The 20,410-nt window shown below is 47.8% G+C and overlaps 2 protein-coding genes across 7 annotated transcripts in view; one reads left to right on the top strand and one right to left on the bottom strand.

The window, feature by feature from the left end:
• Window positions 1-1,317: 1,317 nt before the first annotated feature.
• On the top strand, window positions 1,318-14,421 carry Mks1 (MKS transition zone complex subunit 1). Of its 3 annotated transcripts, XM_013067700.3 has the most exons (19): window positions 1,318-1,460; window positions 1,878-1,987; window positions 3,320-3,390; window positions 3,812-3,967; window positions 4,914-5,011; window positions 5,271-5,399; window positions 5,650-5,754; window positions 6,391-6,499; window positions 8,320-8,376; window positions 9,634-9,676; window positions 9,915-9,980; window positions 11,388-11,458; window positions 11,805-11,874; window positions 11,979-12,086; window positions 12,786-12,919; window positions 13,053-13,116; window positions 13,463-13,545; window positions 13,629-13,726; window positions 13,819-14,421. In XM_013067700.3, the coding sequence occupies exons 1-19, from the start codon at window positions 1,381-1,383 to the stop codon at window positions 14,207-14,209; spliced, it is 2,043 nt and encodes a 680-aa protein (XP_012923154.1). In that variant the 5' UTR covers window positions 1,318-1,380; the 3' UTR covers window positions 14,210-14,421. The 3 variants fall into 3 exon arrangements, with proteins under 3 accessions (XP_012923154.1, XP_004870368.1, XP_021104355.1); XM_004870311.4 differs by lacking the exon at window positions 13,053-13,116 and having other exon boundaries at window positions 1,319-1,460; XM_021248696.2 differs by lacking the exon at window positions 1,318-1,460 and having other exon boundaries at window positions 1,877-1,987; window positions 3,787-3,967.
• Window positions 14,422-14,518: 97 nt separating this feature from the next.
• Window positions 14,519-20,410, bottom strand: part of Epx (eosinophil peroxidase) — a 52,053-nt gene continuing 46,161 nt past the window's right edge. For 3 of the 4 annotated variants that reach the window (XM_087191395.1, XM_004870310.3, XM_087191397.1), the window contains 6 exons: window positions 19,512-19,672; window positions 18,901-19,156; window positions 18,310-18,480; window positions 16,119-16,356; window positions 15,368-15,580; window positions 14,519-15,074 (listed from right to left, as the gene is read on the bottom strand). In XM_087191395.1, the coding sequence (XP_087047521.1) occupies window positions 15,379-15,580; window positions 16,119-16,356; window positions 18,310-18,480; window positions 18,901-19,156; window positions 19,512-19,672 (1,028 nt within the window). In that variant the 3' untranslated portion in view covers window positions 14,519-15,074; window positions 15,368-15,378. The remainder of the gene's footprint in view (window positions 15,075-15,367; window positions 15,581-16,118; window positions 16,357-18,309; window positions 18,481-18,900; window positions 19,157-19,511; window positions 19,673-20,410) is intronic. The other variant, XM_087191396.1, reaches the window with a different exon arrangement.

Below are 20,410 nucleotides of genomic sequence, written 5' to 3'. Positions count from 1 at the left end.
TTATAATTTATTTACTTTTTTTTTTTTTTTGAGACAGAATCTCACTATGTAATTCAAGTTCAAGGCCAGCTCAGGTTGGCCTCAAACCTGTGGCAATCCCCCTGCCTCAGCCTCCCAAGTGCTGGGATTACAGGTGTGCACCATCATGCCCAGCTTATTCATAACTTTAAAAGGAAAAAAATGTAACGATCGTTTTTTAAGAAGCTAGTGTTCTGCCTCTACAGTTTGATCTGTTGAAATAATGATTCCTTAGACTGGAAATTGTGTGTTCTTATGGAATAAACCCAGAGGCTGAAAGTCAGAAGGGAAGGTACTGGGCTTCAAAAGACAGGCAGACCTGACTGGGTTGGAATTCCAGGGTTTTTACCACTTTTAGAGTACAGCCTTAGCAAGCCATTTAACCCCTGGCCTTCACTAACTTCATCTGTTAAATGGGAATAAATATACCTAGAGTGGTTTCTACGAGAAGGAGGGATAATGCAAAATGCCCAGGTTGTACTGTTTATGGTGAGTCCTTGGTGTTACACAAGTAGTGGCCAAGGTGCTCAGGGCTCCTAGGGCCACGTAATCATGTGATTCCCGAATTCACAGGACAACTACTTACTCTGTTGGATGGGTAGCAAACGTCAAAGGATGACAGATGTTGACTTTCCAACGATGCCAAGGTGCCAGACTTGGAGTTATGTTGTATCCTTCCTTCCACAGTCGGTAGCATGAAGCATGACTTCTCAATGTCACATTGTTGGCGTTTCAGGGGGCCAGTGTAAAATCTATATTGATTTAATAATCCAGAACTAACACACGCATGGGGAGGACCGGTTCGTAAAGTCACCTTTGCCTTTCTTATGGCTGGCTTCCTTGTTTGTATTGTTGGCTTCCTTGTTTTTTTCTTTCTCTGGCTCAGTGAATACCAACAGAGCGACTAATTCAGCCGGCACGTTAATTTTCTTCCAAGAATATGTTTTCGTGTCTGCATCACGCCACCTTCCTTGCCTCCTTTGAGAATAATGGATGTATTCTTTCAGCCACATCCACCGACTTGCAGGCCAAACTTTTCACGCGTTCAGTGGAAGGCAGCCTGGCACAGTGGAAAAAGTAGAGGGTGAAGACTCAGTTCCCCTGGGTCTGGACCCCAGCACTGTTTCCTCCTTTGTACAGCGCATCAAAATCCCGCCCGGATATGAGTGAGCTTTGTTCACACATGTGGCAGGCGGTGAACCGCGGCGAGAGCGCGCTCGAGCTCACGAGCGCTCTCTGCCTGGGACGCACCGGGAACTGATTGGCAAAAACCAACTGCGGATGGCGTACGCAGCGTCTCCGTTGCCAGGGGGACGGGGGCTGGTGCGCTTTCCGGCGTTATTGCGACGGGTCGCAGCTGTCATGGCGGAGAATGTCTGGAACACTGACACCGGAGAAGCTGTGTATCGCTCCAGGGACCCCGTGCGCAACTTGCGCCTCCGGTAGAAATACCCGGGCCACATGATTTTCTGCTCTTAGATAACTCGAGCCTAAACTTTTCCGTGTTCTGAGGCCCTCACTTCCGCTTTCAATCCGGACTAGTTTCCTCCCGATCTCCGCACATCTCCGGGCACCACCTGGACTCTTTTCACTCACAGCTTCCAAGCATACCTTCCAAGCATACCTTCCAGTCCTTTGAAGTCCTTCCCCCCACCCCCATCCATCAGAATCCTGTGCCCGTAACACATCTTTTTACTGTTTTAACTTCCCGTAGACCCCTGCGCCCCACCCACCTCTCAGTTGCGTGCACCCAGCACCCTTGGCAACTCCACCTCTGGGTTTTGTTTCCCCAGTCCTTGCTGTGTTCATCTCCAGGTTGTGTGTGTAATGCCTATTTGGGGATTCTCTTTTCTTGACAGAGTTCATCTGCAAAGAATCACATCAAGCAACTTTCTTCGTTACCAGCCTGTTGCCCAGCCGGGGAAGGACCTTATAGATTTGGCCACTTTTACGCCTCACCCAACTGCCAGTGGGTATCACGGTGGCATGAGGCCCCTTGGGGATCCGGGAAAGGGTCTGGGACAGGAGAAATACCTCTTGAAACAGTAGATAGATCCAGGCTTGTGATCTTAATAGAAATCTGCACCTTCTTACACACAAACAACAGAGGGCTTAAAGAGGTTGAATTAGTTCCTTGATTAGTGTCCCACAGTTGATAAATGTTGAAACCAGAGATCAGGTTTTGAATCCAGGAAGTCTTAACGACTACATTGTATTGTGTTTGAAAATTGAATAAGACACGATTTCTGCCACCCCAGTAGGTATTCAATTAGTAGTCAAATGTAGTAAAATAACAAATACCATACTTTCAATATGTTATAAATTTGCCTGGCAACCTAAATGCCATTTGTGACATTTTTTTGTGCAGAAGAAAATGTGCTCCATACTCTAAATACACACGTGAACACTTTTATAAACAACTTTAAAATTGGAGATGGCTTGAAAAATGTGCATGTGAACATCAACTGTGTTCTTGTGATTTTCCTTATCTGGAAAACCAAAGAGTGAAGAAGAAGGGTCAGGGTGCTTACCTTAGTCTTACCGCTAGTCTTCTGCTTTTGCTGTTTCTCTTTTTATTGGTTCTGGGCTTTGCTGGGCATAGTAGTACACAAAAGTTGGACCCCAACCTGGGCAACTTAGTGAATAATTGAGACCTGTTGCAAAATTTATAAAGGGGGTGCCCTGGGGATGTAATTTTGCGTGAAGGCCCTGTGTTCATTCCCAGTACTGAAAAGAAAAGTTCCTGGGTAAGAATGTGGGCTGGTGGATTATAAAGCATGTGACTCTAAAAAAGGCACATTCAGCCAGGAGTATATTAGATTTGGTGCTTTAAATAATCGTTTTATTTGCCTCTCCTGTCCTCTCCTAATGCTTGGTCTCCTAAGTTACAAGGCTTATGATTCTATATATGGACTTAGGAACGGTCAGATAAAAAAGCCAGAGCTCTTATCTAGCAAATGCAGTCAATTAGGATTGAGGAAGGACTAGCTCTTCAGCCTGTACTATATTTCAGTTCCTGATACTGAATTCAATAAAATATTTCCAGGAAGGCAGTACTGCCTTTTATTTATATCAACTTAGTGATTAAGACTTCCTAGGTCCTAATCTTGGCTTCTGCTCATACTAACCAGAGCATATCCACAACTTTTCGGGCCTTTTTCTAGATTGAGTGCTTAATTAACCACTGAATTGCAGAGGGTTTTATAGTAAATATATGAGTAGGGACTTTGGTTATCCCCAGCCACAGAGCAAGAAGTGCTGGTTTATTTCAAGCATTTGATTCACTTTTTTGTCTTTGGAGGTGGACACCGCCCAGATGAAGAGGAAGAGGAAGAGGTCGAGATTGGGTGGCAGGAGAAGCTCTTTAGCCAAGTAAGACAGTGTTACTTGTCTGCTCAGACTGTTTCTGCCTGGTCCACCTCCACTTAGCTGGTGATACATATTGCCAGACTGAATTCCAGAAAATTAATGGTTTATACTTTCACCTGTTGTGTTTATGGGGGCAGCATAACATGATGACTGCCACTATTCAGTTTTATGATGCTGATTCAGGCACGTCTGATTTCTGGGTTGCTGGGTTGTATGCCATCCATAACAGCCCAATTGGATTAGACCATCACTCTGGTTCCTTTTAGCTGTAAAGTTCTTGTATCCTCTGCCCTCAGTTACTTAGATAAATGAGAGTTGCTTATGAAAATATATGAAATAGCATCAGTTTTATAGAAGTGATTTGATTGTACGAAGAAGAATTTGATGTATTCTCACTAGATCTGTTTCCTTGTGGTGACCTCAGTTTGAAGTGGATCTGTACCAAAATGAAGCAGCCTGTCAGAGTCCTTTGGATTATCAGTACCGCCAAGAAATCTTGAAGCTGGAGAGGTCTGGTGGCAGGAAGAATCGACGAATCTTTACCTACACTGACTCTGACAGATACACCAACTTGGAGGAGGTATTGTTCTTTCCAAGGTGCTAAGTTTCCTTCTTGTTTGCCTCCCCTAGTTTTCTGATCTCATTGGAAGCATGAAGCAAGGACAGGTAGCTGGCTAGAAACTGCTGTGAGCTGCTTGCCGGCAGCCAGGCTAGAATAGATTAGACACAGGTAGTGTGGCTGCTACTCTTTTCTCTGCCTGCTGGAAGTCCTGGGGGAACCAGAACTGTGCAAAATGGTAAGATAGGTGTACAGAGTCTAGAACAATCTAGATAAAATTCAGCCAAAACTTTGAGTATGTGGGTTTGAATAGGAGTACAGTTCAGCCACGGGGAGTGGCTTATATCCTCAATTTGCCTATGCCAGCATTCCCTTTTGGATTTGCTTTATGTTTTCTTCCATCATTGTATGTGTTCTGTCTTCTCGGTGAGATTTAAAATTCCTTGAGTTTAGACCCCATATTTTCAGATTTTTTTGTCTGTGATCTTATAGATTTCTATAGACAGGCCATATTAAATGAATGTTTTTGAAAGATTGGCATGCCTTCAGGAAAGCTTTGAGCTGATAGCATATAAAATTATAGTTGTTTGTTTTAGAAAAACAAAAATACAGTGAGTGTTTAGTTACCCATGTGAGAATTTGCTACAAAGTTCCTTTTGGCACTATTCCACCTACCTAGTTAATGTCAATATCAACAGGCAAACTAACCCACCTTTTTGCAGGGTTATGCCCAAGGAAGGCAGACCAATTTTATTATTTGGAGAAATAACTCATTCCCAAACTCCTAGGACAAACCAAGACCTGGTAGAAGTTCTCTTTGGGCTGATTGTCTAGTCTCCCTTCTAGTAGCCTGTGTAACTTCAATGTGGCCATATCTGTTAGATTCAGAAGGAAGACTTCCCTTTGGGTGCTTGGCTCCATGTGGTCCTGACTGGATGGCTTTCACAAGACTGTTGTCTTTTCCCAGCACTGTCAGAAAATGACCACCGCAGCCAATGAGGTGCCATCATTTTTGGTCGAGCGAACGGCAAATGTTAGGCGGCGACGGCAGGACAGGCGAGGAATGTGAGTTGAAATTGGGGTAGGGTGGAGGCTTTGTGGTTCTCCCATGCTGCGCATTGCTCCATTGATTCAGCTTCCTCGTCTGCTGTGGACCACCACAGAGGTGTGTTCCCCTAGGCCAGTGGTGGCGAATGTAGGGCACACGTGCCACAGTGGACTGTGTTATCATTGAAAGCTCTAAGAGGTTCGCTGTCACTGCCTAGGCTCCCCTCCAGGCTCTTAGGGGGTGCGGGAAGTGACCCTTCTTGTGGTTCTCTCCCAGGGAGGGTGGCATCCTCAAGTCACGCATTGTCACCTGGGAACCTTCAGAAGAGTTCATCAGGAGCAACCATGTCATTAACACGCCTCTTCAGACAATGTACATCATGGCCGACTTGGGGCCCTATGGAAAGTAAGTGACGCTCCTCACTGCCAGCTCAGGCCCTCATCCTCTTCTCCTAACTGTCACCTTCCTGTTATAGTCATCAGGGGTACATGGAAGGAAGGGTCTTTTTCTTCTTCTCTGTACTCAGAAGAAAGTGTTTTACCACAATAGCTCTCATAATAGTTCCTCCTCTGGCCTCTTCCCAGATGTGGGCTGACTTCTCTTTTTGGAGGTGGCACGGGATCCTGAAACTTGCTGTTGATTTCCTGCTTTCTAGGCTTGGCTATAAGACATATGAACATGTGCTCTGTATTCTGAAGGTGGACAGCAATGGTGTGATCACAGTAAAACCTGACTTCTCTGGCCTCAAAGGACCCTACAGGTGAGGAGGGGAAAAAGAAGGTGGATGGAGACTGGCATTCCTTGCCTGGCTGCTCTTCTTGGCCCTAGTCAAGGAGATTCTGAGGAAACACCTTATGTGTTCCAACTTTTAGATTCCCAGGCCATGGTACATATTCTCTTCTGGCCATAGGCCCTTAGGAAACTGTCAGGAAACGTGCAGCCAGTTCGAAAGGGCCTGTTTCAGCTGCAGCAGAGTTAAGAGAAAATGAGCCTCTGCACTGCTGAGTGTAGGGACTGAAGGGCCGGGTGAACTCAGCCAGGCTGGGTGGACTCTCCCTTATCTCTCTCTCTGAGATAACAGAACTGTAAGTTAGACATTAGTGGGCCCAACCTGCCCATTTTCCAGGTGAGAGAACTGGGTGTCAAGGATGTTGTGCTTTAAATTCTCACTGTGACTTTGAGGTGGAAATGGGCCCAGGACCTGTACTCTTTGAGTCTGGTCTGATGCCCTTTCTGCTTTGCCACTCAGTCTCCCTCTCCTGGTCACCTTTACAGCCGCCTTTGTTGTCATATATTTCAAACCAGGTGTGTGACCCATGCCAGCTCGTCCTGGGATGGATCTGGAAGGCCCACTCTTCTCATCAGAGGTGGTCGTTTTGTGGCTTTGACTTTACAGAGTTGAGACCGAGGGCGAGAAGCAGGAACTGTGGAAGTATACGATTGACAATGTGTCCTCCCTCACACAGCCGGAAGAGGAGGAGCGGGAACAGCGCATGTTCAAGGATGTAAGAGCCAGTTCCTTCAGAGTGCCACAGGCAAGGCCGCCCAAAGTGGGAGCCGAGACCATGGGTGCAGGGGAAGCTCTTGCTCCTCTCAGCCCTCTTCTGAGCAGGAAAGCAAAGCTGACAAATCAGACAGAAGCTTTTGCTCATATTGTAACATAAAGTAACAGCGGCCATTTATTTGACTGTGTTCTGTGCCGGGTACTTCACATACATTTCATTTAGACCTTGTGATAACCCTTCAAGGTGAGCACTTTTTTATATGTGTGGTACTGGGGATTGAACCCAGGGATTTGTGCATTCTAGACAAGTGCTCTGCCTCTGAGCTACTTCCCAAGCACTTTTTAGTTTTAGTTTTTTTGTTTGAGATACGGTCTTGCTAAATTGCCCAGCCTGGCCTTGAACTTGCGAACCACTTATGAGGCAAACACTTTTATTATTATCATTTTTAAAGTGAAGAAATTGAGATTGAGGAGCTAAGTAGACAGAGCTTGTAAGTGTGAGAGCCGGGATTCAACCCTGGAAAAGCTGACTTCAGAGCCCCTGTGCTTTACATCATCATCATCATTGGAGACTGAATCTAGGGCCTTCACATTGAGCATCCCCAGCCCATATTTTTAATATTTTATTTTATGGTTTTTAAAAAAATACGTCTTACTTTGCTGAGTTGTCCAGGCTTGACTCAGACTTGGGATCCTCCTGCCTCCGCCTCCCAGAGTGCTGAGACTGTAGAAATGTACCACCACGTTCACCTTGTGCTTCGCTTTAAAATGTGAGTGGCTGGGATGCTTAGGCCTCCAGCTCTTCCTAGGCTTTCCCATTATTCCTTCTTCCTCCTGTTCAGAGCTAAACCCTGGTCTGGCTTGGGCTACATCTTTTTTTTTTCTTTTTCTTTTTTTTTTGGTACTGGGGATCAAACTTGGGACCTTGTACTTGCAATGCACGCGGTGGCACCGCTGAGCTAAATTCCCAGCCCTCATCTTTTTTTTTTCTAAGTGTATTTTGGTTTTTTATTGTTGTTTTAAAAATTAATTTTATTGGTATACCTTTAATTTACATAATGAGCACATTTCTCATAGGGAATTTGTGCCTGTATGTGGTATCTTGATTCTTCTTTTTTCCCCATTCCCCTCCTCTCCCTTCAATCTCTTCCCCTTCTTATTTCCACTCTTTTTTTCCTATTCTCTTTTTCCTTTTACCTTCCTTCCCTTATCCCTCCCCCTCCTTTGTTCCCCTTCCCATTTAAACATTTTCTTCCTATTTCCTAACATCTATCATCTATTTTAGTCCTTATTTACCCTTTTTTTTTCTTATTTACCCTTTTGATTTCTCACACGAGAGAAACAATGTGATATTTGAACATGTGTATCTGATTTCATTTAAAAGTATGGTCTCAAGGTGCATCCATTTACCTGATAATGTCTCAAGTTTATCTTTATGGCTGAGTAATACTCCATTGTACATAAAAATCACATTTTAGGGCCAGAGATTTAGCTCAGTGGCTTCGCTGCCTGCTGCACAAGCGCCAGGACCCAAGTTCGATCCCCAGTACCAAAAAAACCCCCAAAAGAACAACAAGAAAAACCCCCACATTTTCTTTATCCATTCATCAGTTGATGGGCATTTGGGCTGTTTCCAAGATTTAGCTACTACAAACTGTGCCGCTGTAAACATGGGTGTGCGTATATCGCTGTGCTATGATGCTTTTAACTCTTTGAAGAAGATAGCTAGAAAAGGAATAGCTGGGTCAAGTGAAACTCTAGTTTTAGTCTTTTGAGGAATTTGGGCTGCATCTTGAGGGTTGGTTTGCTTTGTTTCCTCAGCTTTATGGCCGACACAAGGAGTATCTTAGCAGCCTCGTGGGCACAGACTTTGAGATGGTGGGTAGCCTGGTTCCTGCAGCCCCAGCAGCTGTGTTTAGCCAGAGCATTCTGCCTGTGGATGAGTAACAGTGCCTCTCTCTTAAAGGTCCCCAAGACAAAATGTCTAAAAAGGAAGTTGATGAGTAGCATAGACGGCATAGTCTTGGTTATGTGTCTTAAAACACAGTATATTGATAGAGAACGGTTACCACATAGAAAAGGGTCTGAGGGTGCACACAAGCTGTGGGTGGCTTTCTCTAGGGATGGGGTGGGATTTGGAGGTTATAGATGGGTGTTGGGTGGTGAGATGACTATGTCAGGGGCTTTCACTTTTTATTCCCAAAATTTAGGTGGTTATGAATTTCCACTAATGATAATACTATATAGTCATATATGACTTTGTAATTAATTTTAAAAATTAATGTAAAGATGAAAATACCTTCTTCACTCTTGTGTGGATATTTTTCCAAAGTGCCGCATAGAGAGGGAAGGGTGTTATTTCTGCTTGTCAAATATTTTGGCTCTTTTTTTTTCCTCCAGTACTGGGGATTAAACTGAGGCCCTTTGTACTAAGCAACATCCCCAGCCCTGTTTTTTGGTTTTTTTTTTAATTTCTTGAGACAGGGTCTCTTTAAGTTGCTCAGGCTAGGTTGAAAGTTGTGATCCTCCTGCCTCAGCCTTTCAGAGTGCTGGGATCACAGGCATGCACCACCACGCCTGGCTAATATTTTGGATCTTAAAAACAAAAATCAAACCAAACAGTTTAGGTCAGTGATTTTGGGTCCTGTTCCATGTCTTGCCTGGTAACGAGTTTCATTTCTAGATCTCCCAACGAGGAACTACCCATGGGTTTTCTTCTGTGTCTAAAAAATTAACTTATTTTCATATTGTATAAGCAACAGATATTCACATTAAAAAGTTACACAAGACAAATACACAACTAATTAAAAAAGAAAACCCTTGGGTTCTTGGCCTCAGCGATGAAAAGGGTTTAGTGTTCATTGCGCTCTGAAGGGTGCTGTTGTTACTTCCCTTGGTAATTTCCCAGACTACACTGCCCTCCCTGCCATGTAGATTGTGTACTTTTCCCCTTGGATTTTAGAAATGAAGGGAGCAGTCCTGCGCTGAAGAGTTAGGTTGGGGAGAAGGTGCAGTAGTGTGGCCCAGGGTCCGACATCCAGTGTCAAACCTTCTGAAGATCTGTGGATGGGGCTGGAGGAGAGGTGCTGAGTCCCTCCAGGCCCCCTGATCTTTCTCCACTTCTCTCTACCTTAGACGGCCACAGGTGCCCTCCGGCTCTTTGTAAATGGAGAGGTAGGTAAGTATTTTGCCAGACGGATCTCTCCATGCATAGGCCAGCGTGATGAAGCTGTGAGTAACCTACCCCACCCTGAGTAGCCCCCCAACTTGGCCTGTCTGCAGTATGGAAAGCTTATGATGAGTCTTTCCTGGAAATGGAGTGGCCCAGGCCCACAGATGACTTCTTTCCAGAGCTCGTAGGCCCCTCACGAGTGGGCCTAGGAGAATACGCTAAAATAATTTGTTTTCTCTTTTAGTTTCAGCCCAAGGCTACGAGTATGACAATCTCTACGTCCATTTCTTTGTGGAATTGCCAGCTGCTAGTAAGTATACTCTTCGGTCTCTCCTTTTATGTCCGTTCAACAGAGGCTTCGGCCAGGCTTCCATCCCTGCTTCTCAACTGAAGCTGATACTATTCTTTTCAAGGACATAGAGCACTTTCACATTGCCAAATCCAGGGGTGACTTCTCTGCTTTTCCCTTACTTGGCCTCTCTGAAGCTTATTGCACAGCTCACTTTTCTTCCCTTCTCTTGCTTCTGGCCCTACACTCCTCTCCTCCATCTCACTGGGGGCTGATCAGGCTCCTTGGCTGATTCCTCCTCTTCTGCTGACCTTAAACTGTGCATATCCAAGGCTGAGCCTAGGCTGCTGGTACTCTCTGCTTACAGTCTTCCTAGGCAGTCACTCCCCACCCATGGCTTAGATTTCATCTGTGTATCTCAGACTCCCAGACTCCTCTCTAGCCTTTGCCTCTTCCCGAACTTCAGATTTATATCCAGTTACCTCTTTCCCCTTTGTTTCTGACCAAGCAGAACTCTCAGTTCTTCCTCCTCCCTCAAACCTCCCCTCCCTGGTCTTCCCCATTCTAGCAAAATGGCAGTGTTGTCCATTTAGTTCCAGGTGCCAAAACCCTAGGACATAGGCACAATTGCTTGCTTTCTCTAGCTCCCTGTAGCCAGCCAGGCCATCAGCAGTTCCTGTCAGCTCCATCCTGGATCTGTCTGTTCTCTCTAGCAGCCTACACCAAGCTGCCAACATCTCTTGCATGGGCCAATGCATTAAGTTTCTGACTTATCCTCTTGCTTCCTCTCTTGCTCCCCCCATGGTAGCTTCTTTGCCATGCACACATAGCTACATTGTGTTGTTAAAAATGCTAAGCAGTTTGGTCTCATTTGAGCTGAAAACCCCAACAGCTTTCCCTCACACTTAGGGAACTCTAAACCCCACACCCTGAGTGAGCTGCAGCATTCCAGTTATTCTTCCTGCTCTTGACATTGCCAGTGTCATTCCTACCTTACACCTTTACAGGACCATTTAGAGACCCTTTCTTCCATATCTTGGCTTGGGTGGTTCTTCTTCAGTTTAGGTCTCAGCTTGTGTCATTTCTTCTTTTACCCCCACTCTGAATGAAACTCCAAGTCACTGAGTCCCTTGTTCTGTATTTAGTATGACACTTACTGCCACCTGATAATCTCTTGCTGGTCTTGTGTGTCTCTCCTTCCGTGTGCACTCTAGGATGTGAGCTTCATGGGAGATAGGGATCTTTCATATCTAGTCACCAAGATATCCCTAAGTCATTCCAGCAAGTAGCCGACACTCAGGAACTGATAAATACATGACTCATTGTATGAATGAGTGAATGGATAAGTGAATGAAGGAACTTCATCTTTTTCTCAATGACTTAGTCTTCTCCCAGGTGAAATTACTGTATGTGGTATTTGGCTTTCAGAATGGTCAAGCCCAGAATTCCATCAGCTCTCAGGAGTAACCCAGACCTGTGCCACAAAGTCCCTGGGAATGGTATGGATAACCAGGTTTCCCTGGAAGAGAACAAGAATCTGTTCCTGGGGTGGCATAGCTCGGTCAGGTCAACAGCTGTGTACTCTGGGAAGTACTTGGGCCTGATCCTTGAGGGGGGGCTCCGAAGGGCTGCCTGGGCCGGGGGCCTCTTGCAGTCATTTTGAGAATGGTGGCAGGTTGTATTTGGCTGTCTCTTTGACTCAGCCTCTTAATTCCCACCAGCATGATCATTTTTATTTTTTCTGTATGAAAGTGACCCTGTCATTAGCCACAAGGATAACAAATTCCAAGTGAGGCCTTGCCCGCCTTCTGACATTGAGTACAAAGTGACATTCCTCCTTTTCAGGACAACATAGCTTACTTCTCCTACCCATTCACATTTGAAGCATTCTTTCTCCATGAGGACGAATCAGCTGGTAAGTAGGGCAGCAGTTGATCCTGGGCTTCGGTTCTCCTCAGCCCACAGCCTCCCTTGACCACAGCCTCCTGTGACCTGGCTGCTTCCCTCCCTTGTATCCAGATGCTCTCCTGGAGTGGCCTGTGCTGTACTGTGAGGTCCGCTCCCTGGACTTCTGGCAGAGGTACCGTGTAGAAGGCTACGGGGCCGTGGTGCTGCCTGTCACCCCAGGTAACCTCTTGTCCCTGCCCTTCAGGTGGCCCACGTGTCTTCAGTCCTAGGAACAAGACTAACGTTTCCAGATTTGAATGCTTCTGATGAGAAGTAGGAATACTTTGGGATTAGAAGCATTCAAGTTAAGATGCTTTGTTCTTTTGAGGAATTCCTCCCTGCTCCATTAGAGACAAATAATGAAAATTAGATGTGATGTTGGAATTGACTTGCTGAAGCCAAGCAACCTGATGGTCTCCTTTATGTGCTTCTTGCTCCTCTGATTGGATTTATGACCTTGTGAGAGAAGCTGCATGACAGATAATTGGGTTCTTGGCATATGTGGTTTCATTGAATTGGCATTCACTTTGAAATAAAAGCAGCGGCCTCTTACTGAGTGCCAGGCATTGTGCTAAATGGTTCTCATCCAATTCTTCAACCACCCAGTGAGGTATAAGTGAGAGTATTATTTCCATTACATGGGTTGAGGAGAAGGAGGCTCAGGGAGGTTGAGAAACTTGTCCGGGCCATACAGGTGATCACTGGAAGAGCTACGACTCAAATTTCTGACTGATTTCCAAACAGGTGTTCTTAACCTTCATGATTACCTTCCCCAGCAGTTAGGTTGTCACCAAGCCAGGCATGGTCATTGCTGGGGAGTCAGTGAGGGGCCACGTGCCGTCTGTGGGCCTGGCCCCATGCTCCTCTTCCCTTGCACAGGTTCACACACCCTGACAGTGTCCACATGGAGGCCCATGGAGCTCGGTCCCATTGCTGAGATGAGGAGGTTCTTCATCGGCAGCTCTCTGGAGCTGGAGGACCTGACCTATGTGCGGATACCAGGAACCTTCAAGGTGACTTGTCTCCAGGGAGACTTCACACTGAGACCTTTGTTTCTGTTTTATTCTACAGAGGGTGGGTTCTGGGTTGAGGCCTTTCCCTTAGTTGTTCACCGCCTCATTGTTCCTAAGCCACTTTCTTTTACAGCTGCAGCTAGATGACATGGCCACATTTGAACCAGGATCAGATAATCACACGGGTATCCTAGGAGGTCTCTGGAAAGTAGTATACTTAGAGATTTCCCCTGGTGCCCACCTGAATGGCTGGCCCTTCTTCCCTGACTGAAGGCCTCACTAATCAGATGCAGGGGTGGTTTGCAGGAAGCATGCAGCCTGCTTGTTGTTAGCTGAGGTTGGAATTTCCCTGAGTTACAGTAGGGAGCCCAGAGCTAGCTTTGCAGTGATGGGGTTTGGATGATGGCGTGAGGTTTCCCCAGGAAAACTGCTCTCCTTCAAGAACGGGAATAAGAATGCCAGCAAGGCCAACAACCTTGGGGCGAGGCACCAGCTAGGGTCCAGAGACCTCAGAAACTCATGCTGTCTCCACTGATGCACCAGGGGGAGCGTCTCAGCCGCTTTGGACTCCGCACAGAGACCACAGGCAGTGTCACTTTCCGCCTGCACTGTCTGCAGCAGTCCAGGTGAGTTGCCCCAGCCCTGTTTCAGGCTCCTCAACCCTAAGGGCCAAAGAACAGCCGTGACCATGTGATGGGCTTCCCCGAAGGGCCTTCATGGAATCGAGCTCCCTGCGGAAAAGGATGCGGAGTGTGTTGGACCGTTTGGAAGGATTCAGCCAGCGGAGTTCCATTCACAATGTGCTAGGTAGGCTCCCCCCACCCAGCTGGCCACCCAGAACCATATTCTTCTCTGCACCGCAGTAGCTGATTACATAGCAGCATCGTTTTCCCTTGCAGAGGCCTTTCATCGAGCCCGGCGCCGCATGCAGGAGGCCCGAGACCGCCTCCCCCAGGACCTAGGGAGCCCCTCGGGGACCTTGGTCTCCTAGCTCTCTTTGGCCCTGGCCTGTGGTATAAGAGGACAAGAAGAGGGATGTCAGGCCTGCGCCCTCCTGACTCTTCATCTTCCTGGACACCGCAGTGGTCAGCCAAGGACCAGAAGTGCTGGAAAATCCCAGGCTGGCCCCTCTGCTGGACTCTCGGCAGGGTCTTCTTCCTGCCATGTGAGAATAAAGCCAGAGACCCTATTGTCCCACCTCGCCCCTCTTCCTATTTCACCTGCTGTAAATGGGCGGTACTGCAGGGCAGGACTTTTGGTCTGAAACTACTTTCACGGGTGAGCCCCTAATTAGTCTGTCCGTGACACAGCCTCTCTTCAGGCTTGTCTCAGTCTCAGTTGCAGGGAGCTGCCCATTTCACAGCCTTTAAAAATGGAGCCTGCCTTCTTCCAAGAAAGGAGGAGCATGAGAGATCTAAAACACTGGCAGGTCCCAGTCCTTTTTGCTAGCTGGACAGTATCTTTTTCTGTGTTTTTTGCACATAAATCTATTTATATATTGACATGTTCTGTGGACTGTTTCTCTGCTCGGGTCATTGGCCTGGCTCAAGTACCTTTTAATGCTGGGCCCCTAACACCTCTGCCCTTCCTCTTCTCTGTCTTTCCTTCCTCCAGGGTGTTTCTTTGACTCTTAATTCAGCTCCTAGAACAGACATAGAACACCAACTTGTGTCATAGCAGCACTGCTCCGCAACATCTAGGGCAAAGCATGGGCCTGAGGCCGTCTGCCCCTAACCCAACATAGACACAGCAGCCCTGCCCTCAGCAGTGCTTTATTGGTAGAGAGTGTGCTCCCAGCCTGCAGGCTCAGGATTGTGGGGTGGCGAGACTGGAACTATGTGGTCTTCCAGTCGTGGTGGTAGTAGGGAAACAGAAGAAAGTGCTGGAAACCCTCCTCTTGCCGACTCACAGCCTCATGGCTTGGCTCACAAGTCCTTGCATTTGGTGCTAATTCATAACCTAATCCTTAAGAGGCTCCCAGGGTGGGTGGGTCAGTTGCTGCCAGGAGCCTCAGCTTTCCCTCTCAGCCAATGAGGCCAGCAGTGAGTTGCAGCTAGCAAAAGCACCAGCAGGATATAGCTGCTCCAGCAGTGAAGGCAACCTCATGATCTTCCCCTTCCCCTCATTTCCAAGACTTGAGGCTTGGCATAGACTCCTGTGGAAACAGCAGAAATGGAGAAGCGAGGGACTTGCTAGATATCCAGAAATGGAACTGTTTTAGGGCACTAGTGACCAAGTTCTAAGGGTAGTTGGACAATTTCTAATTGCCCCTCAGAGTCCTAGCTTTGGGATTGACTGTCAGCTCAGAATTTAGCATACTGGGAAGCCACTAGGAAAGAGCCCCCTGTCCCTGGTGACAAGTTTTGTTGTCTCTACTTAGAAGCCTAAGAGAAGCCATCTATCCAAGGAAAGGTGTGAAGGCCTGACCCAGTCCAGGCCTCCCTTTACCTTCAGAAGCCTCATTTGCCTCGCCAGGCTGATAGGTTCAATTTGGGGATATAGCTGCAGCTCACAAAGCCCCGGGGATAGATATTGGCCTTGAAGATGTCCTTCGAAACGGTGGTGATACCAGTATTATCACATACGATTCGAGACAAGGAAATCCGTCTCAGGGCTTTGCGCTGTCTCTTGGTGAAAACACCCCATTTCTGCCACCAGAACCTACCAGGAGGTCAAGAGATGTCAGAGAAAGTTGGGAAGGAATTACTTTACAAGCACTTGTCTTGTATGAGGTACAGTACATATAGTATCTCATTCAATTCCTAGAAACTTATTCCAGGATAGGTATTATTCCCATTTTATAAATGAAGAAGCAGTTTCAGTGGTTAAATAAATTGCCCATTATTACAGGCACAGTAATTTAAGTAGCCAGGGTTAGATTTGAAACCAAGCAAATATCACATCCAAATAAGGAGTCAGGTCTTAAACCAGAAGGTTACTGGAGGGAAACCAGATTTAATCCTTTCCATCTCATGGGATCTGCCAGCCCAGAATAGTGAGGCTGACAGGTCTCTCCTGGGTTTAAGGTGACTCCCCCTCAGGCAGTATTAGCCTTGCCTGGGTCAGCCTTGCCTCTCAGACCCAGTTTTCCAGGGAGGAACCTGGAAACAATCTAAAACTTTTCCCTAAGGATTCTTGAAATGCTAGTGCTTTTCTGCTCTGCTTTTGAATTGATGCCTTTTACAGTAGAATCACTCACCTGTCTCCATCTCGGGCTCTTCTGAACTGGTTCTCAAAGAGACAAGCCAGGAGAGGCCCCACACGGGCCCCCGGCAAAAGAGGCTCTGCGATGGCCCCAATCCAGATGTCAATGTTGTCAGGTGTCCCGTATAGTTTCAGGAACTTCCTTGCCAAGTCATGATTTTTCAGCACTCGGCTAAGCTGTGCCAAGTTCCGGGGCTGGGAAAGCCCACAAAAACGTCTCCATGCATTGTACCCTGCAGGAGAGAAGGAGAAGCAGCTTCAGTCCTGTCCATCTCTCATTAGCTTCTGCTTCTCTCCCCATGTCCACCAGAGCATGGCTGTGCACTCATTTTAGAGGACAGTGATCTGGCATCTGCTCTGTGAATAGTTAATGTTGGACCAAACAAGAAGGTCCCCACCGGTACAAATATCTGCTTGCTGTCCTCTAAAATGTGAGTGGACAACCAAGCTTTGTGTGCATCAGACTGAGGAGCTGTTGTAGCCAAAACTCACAACTTGGGCTTTTCATGATACCATTATTGGGCTCATGCGCATTAATTAGGCTCAGTACCCAGAACATCAAAAGCTCTGAATCAGGAGTATAGAATGATTGAGTGAGCAAGTAAATAAATGAGTAAAGAAACCAACTAAGGAAGACTTAGCTACTCAGAAAAAGACCACACACAATATGATTCTATTTATGTGAGCAGTCTAGATAGGCAAATACATGAAAGAAAGTAGATTAGTGGTTACTGGGCATGGTGGTGCATCCCTGTAATCCTGGCACTGTGGGAGATTGAGCCAGGAGGAGTGTAAGTTCAAGCCAAGTCTGGGCAGCTGTCTCAATAAAGGAAAGAAGGAGGGAAGGAAGTGGTCAGGATCTAATACCAGGGCCAACGCTGTGTAATACCTTATGGACAACTAAGGATCGACATGGCTTTGCATAACCTGAAGAAACACCAGCCCCATGTCACAAACCCCTTCCCCTAAACAAAGGGAAGCCATGCAGTGTCTTATTATTACTAAGCTCTGATACATGAATATTTCTCAGGACCCCTAGAAAGTCTTTGTGAGGTACTTTTATAGTATCATATCTGGTATATTTAAAAGTGATTTATCCAAGATCACTGAAACCAGTTCAAACCAGGTCGTCCGACCTCAAATTTGGTATTAGACACGGGAAGGGATTAGAGGAGTCTGCGAGAGCTATTGTCAGGATATTCCTGGGATGGCATGGAGGGAACAGAAGAAGTGCTGGGAACAGAAGTCATCGTGTCACAATTTAGGAGGCTGGCTGGTGATCTCAGGTCTCCAGCAGAGGGTGCCCACAGCTCCTTAGCTGTCAGGAGACCCCAGTTTAAGAGGAGAAGAAACTCAGGTTTTCAGAGTGCCTGCTGTGTGTCTGCCAGGTGCTGTGGTAATGAAGTAGGTGGGAGGAAGTCCCGACTCGTTTGTATGTGGCCAGAAAGCACCCAGGCAACAGGGCTTCTGCCTACACAAGGAGGTAGAGAAAGGAGAAAATGGCAGTGGCTGACACCTTTGCTCTAATGGTGCTGAATGGTGTTGAATAGCAGGAAGAAGGAAGACTGTCAATTTCAGTTCAGACTTTTACTGCTTCTACTTGTGTGACCTTGGGCAAATTACTCTGAGTTCATTTCCTTGTGTATGAAATGGCTATAGTATCTGTGTGCCAAGGTCACTGGGAGAGCTGAATGGATCGTCCATGAAAGTGCCTACTCATCTTCCCCAGGATGAAGTCTCCTGTGGCCTCCCCATGAAGCCAAGGCAGCCTTGCTTTTACTCTGCTAGCTACTTGCCTCTTAGGCTCTTTGCCTGCCACCTCTCAGCAAGGAGCCAGCTTTCGTAGGCCTAGAGCTTTAGCCTTCCTCCCTGGAACTTCCCAGGGAGGCTGGGAATGGAGCAGGTCTTCCCTGCCTTTTCAGTCAACTCCTTTTCTCCACTGGGAAAGTCCTGATCTCCTTTTTCAGTTCCCGTGCCCAAGTCCTGGCCCTTTGGTGAACCTAAAGCTGGAGACCCTACAGCAGTGGGGAGGAAGTGACAGGACAGCAAATAACAGTTCCCAGGGTGCGGTGGTACATCAGCTCTGTACCACCACACATCCTGTCAGAAGGGAGGCCCTAGGGTCTTCTGAGAACCCTCTGAGTGGCCAGCCTGAGCCTGGGAGGAGAGGTGGGAACCCCCCTTACCTGGAAGGCCATGGTCCCGGCTGCGTTGCATGTTGAGGGCTGCCAGGTCCAGCCCGATCCTCTTCACTTGCCGAAACAGGCGGTCCCGGAGCTCATCCACCAGCATGGAGTCTTGACGGTTCAGCTTGGCAGGGGTGGCCATGAGGCCTCGGAGGATGGGGTCAATGCCACCTGGTGGTGGGGAATGACAGCAGCATGGACTGGACCAGCCTCTACGAGCCCCTTGGGTTATCTCATGATGCCAAGGTAGCTCAGAGCTGGGCAAGCCAGCTGCTTATAGTCTCTAATGTGTGTCCAGACACAGAAACCAGGGTGAACATGAGGGAGCTGAAGCAGGGGAAGAGGTCACCCCACATCCTTAAAGAAGGTGTGAGCGCCTTGGAGGTCTACAAGGAGCCAGTCCAACACCAGTCTCTGGCCCTCAGGAATCCCCTCCCCACAGGGAAGGGAGGCCTATGATGGAAGGTCGTGCTGTCCTTCCTCCCCTGCCCCAGAGAGACAGCAATGTGGCCTCCTGGCAGTAAGAGGGGCCCCCCGGGGGTGGAGGAAGTGCTCCCCACCATATCCCATTCCTCTGGAAAGCCTGATCACCTTCATACACGATTCGCCAGCTGGCAAAGAAGGCGGAGCTCAGTGGGATGTGGGAGTTGGGTGCTGAGGCCCGGTACTGGCTGTCCAAGCGGAACATGAAGGGCTGCAGCATGGTGTGGCCGAAGCGGAAGGCCAGGGTAAAGACATTGGCCACACGTGGGTCCACGCTGGAGCAATACCCCCGGTAGCGTCCTAGGGTTCTTCTGGCCCGGGCCTTGCCCAGAACCAGAGGCAGAAAGTCTCGGTAGGTGATGATCTGGGAGACAAGACATGGAAGACTATTGGAAGCAATGCCAACCCACTTGATTCAGACAGACTCATGCTTCTAAAGGGCTGTTCAGACCTAGGAAGTCTTTATTGTTGTCACATCAAATGTGGTAATGTTAACTTCCCACTGGGGGATGAGATATTGAAGCCCAGAGAAGCTGAGTGCCATGGGTCACAGAGAGTTAGATAACAGCAGAACTGGGGCAGAGGTTCCCCTAGTCACCCAGACCCAGCTGACTTCAGACACATCCCCAAGCATGTGTTAAGGAAGGTGTGAGCCACTGCCCCGATTGCTCCTCGTGCCAGTTGGCTTCTGGGCGATACTGAGACCCAGGGCTTCCTACCTGGACCATGGCCCCTACGATCTTCCGGGCTTCGTTGTACAGCTTGTCTCCACTCCAGTGGGGATTCAGGTGTTTCAGCTCGGTGGCCAGCCTGTTGTGCTCCCGCATAAAGAGGGTGTGCATGGCCGCCAGTTTGGGGGTCTCAGTTGACCGGGAGTCACCTTGAAAACCCCAAGTTCCAAGTTGCCACAGCCCTTCCTAGACAGCCTTTCTATGAGGGCAGACTGAGGTCTAGGACCTAGGGAGATGGGGTGGGCCAAGCTCCGCCCTCACTGCACCTCCGTGTCCTTAGCTGTGCCATGAGACTCACTGACTCCCCCCTCCTCCCCAGTACTGCAGCCCAGAATGGGAGCACAGTGGGCTCTTGGGTCTAGCAGGGAAATGTTTTTGCCTAACGCCTCTATTCTGCAAGAAGACCTGATGAGGGCCGGGGATTTAGCTCAGTGGTTTCGCTGCCTGTTGCGCAAGCGCAAGGACCAGAGTTCGATTCCTGGTACCAAAAACAATAAAAGAAGAAGACCTGATCTACCTGTGGTGGGGGCACCTGGGCCACTCTGGGAACTTGATTTGGGGAGGGTGAGCCCACCCATCTGCATATTCTCTACCGAGGACTGAACCTTCCCATCTTTGCATTTGGTGTCATACTGCTCTCTCCCCAGGAGCCAGAGGAAAGGAGAAGAGGAAAGATTGAACAGAATCCTGTTTCTGTACCCAGACCCTCAAGAAAAATAAATTCAGTCATCTGGCTTCTCATCAAGCCCTTCTCACAGGGTCTTGTCTAGACTGTGCTTCAGGAGACTATGAATGTACTTGCTGCTCTCCCTGGGACTCACTGATGTACAGTTCTTACAGAGCGAGGCCTGAGCTGCTCACTTGGAGGAAAGCAGGGGCCACAGCAG

The sequence above is a fragment of the Heterocephalus glaber genome, unplaced genomic scaffold (assembly GCF_053883595.1).
Source record: "Heterocephalus glaber isolate CG9 unplaced genomic scaffold, H.glaber_assembly_v1.0 deba00001564, whole genome shotgun sequence".
NCBI classification, from domain to species: domain Eukaryota; kingdom Metazoa; phylum Chordata; class Mammalia; order Rodentia; family Bathyergidae; genus Heterocephalus; species Heterocephalus glaber.
This window is presented reverse-complemented; position numbering and strand designations above follow the sequence as displayed.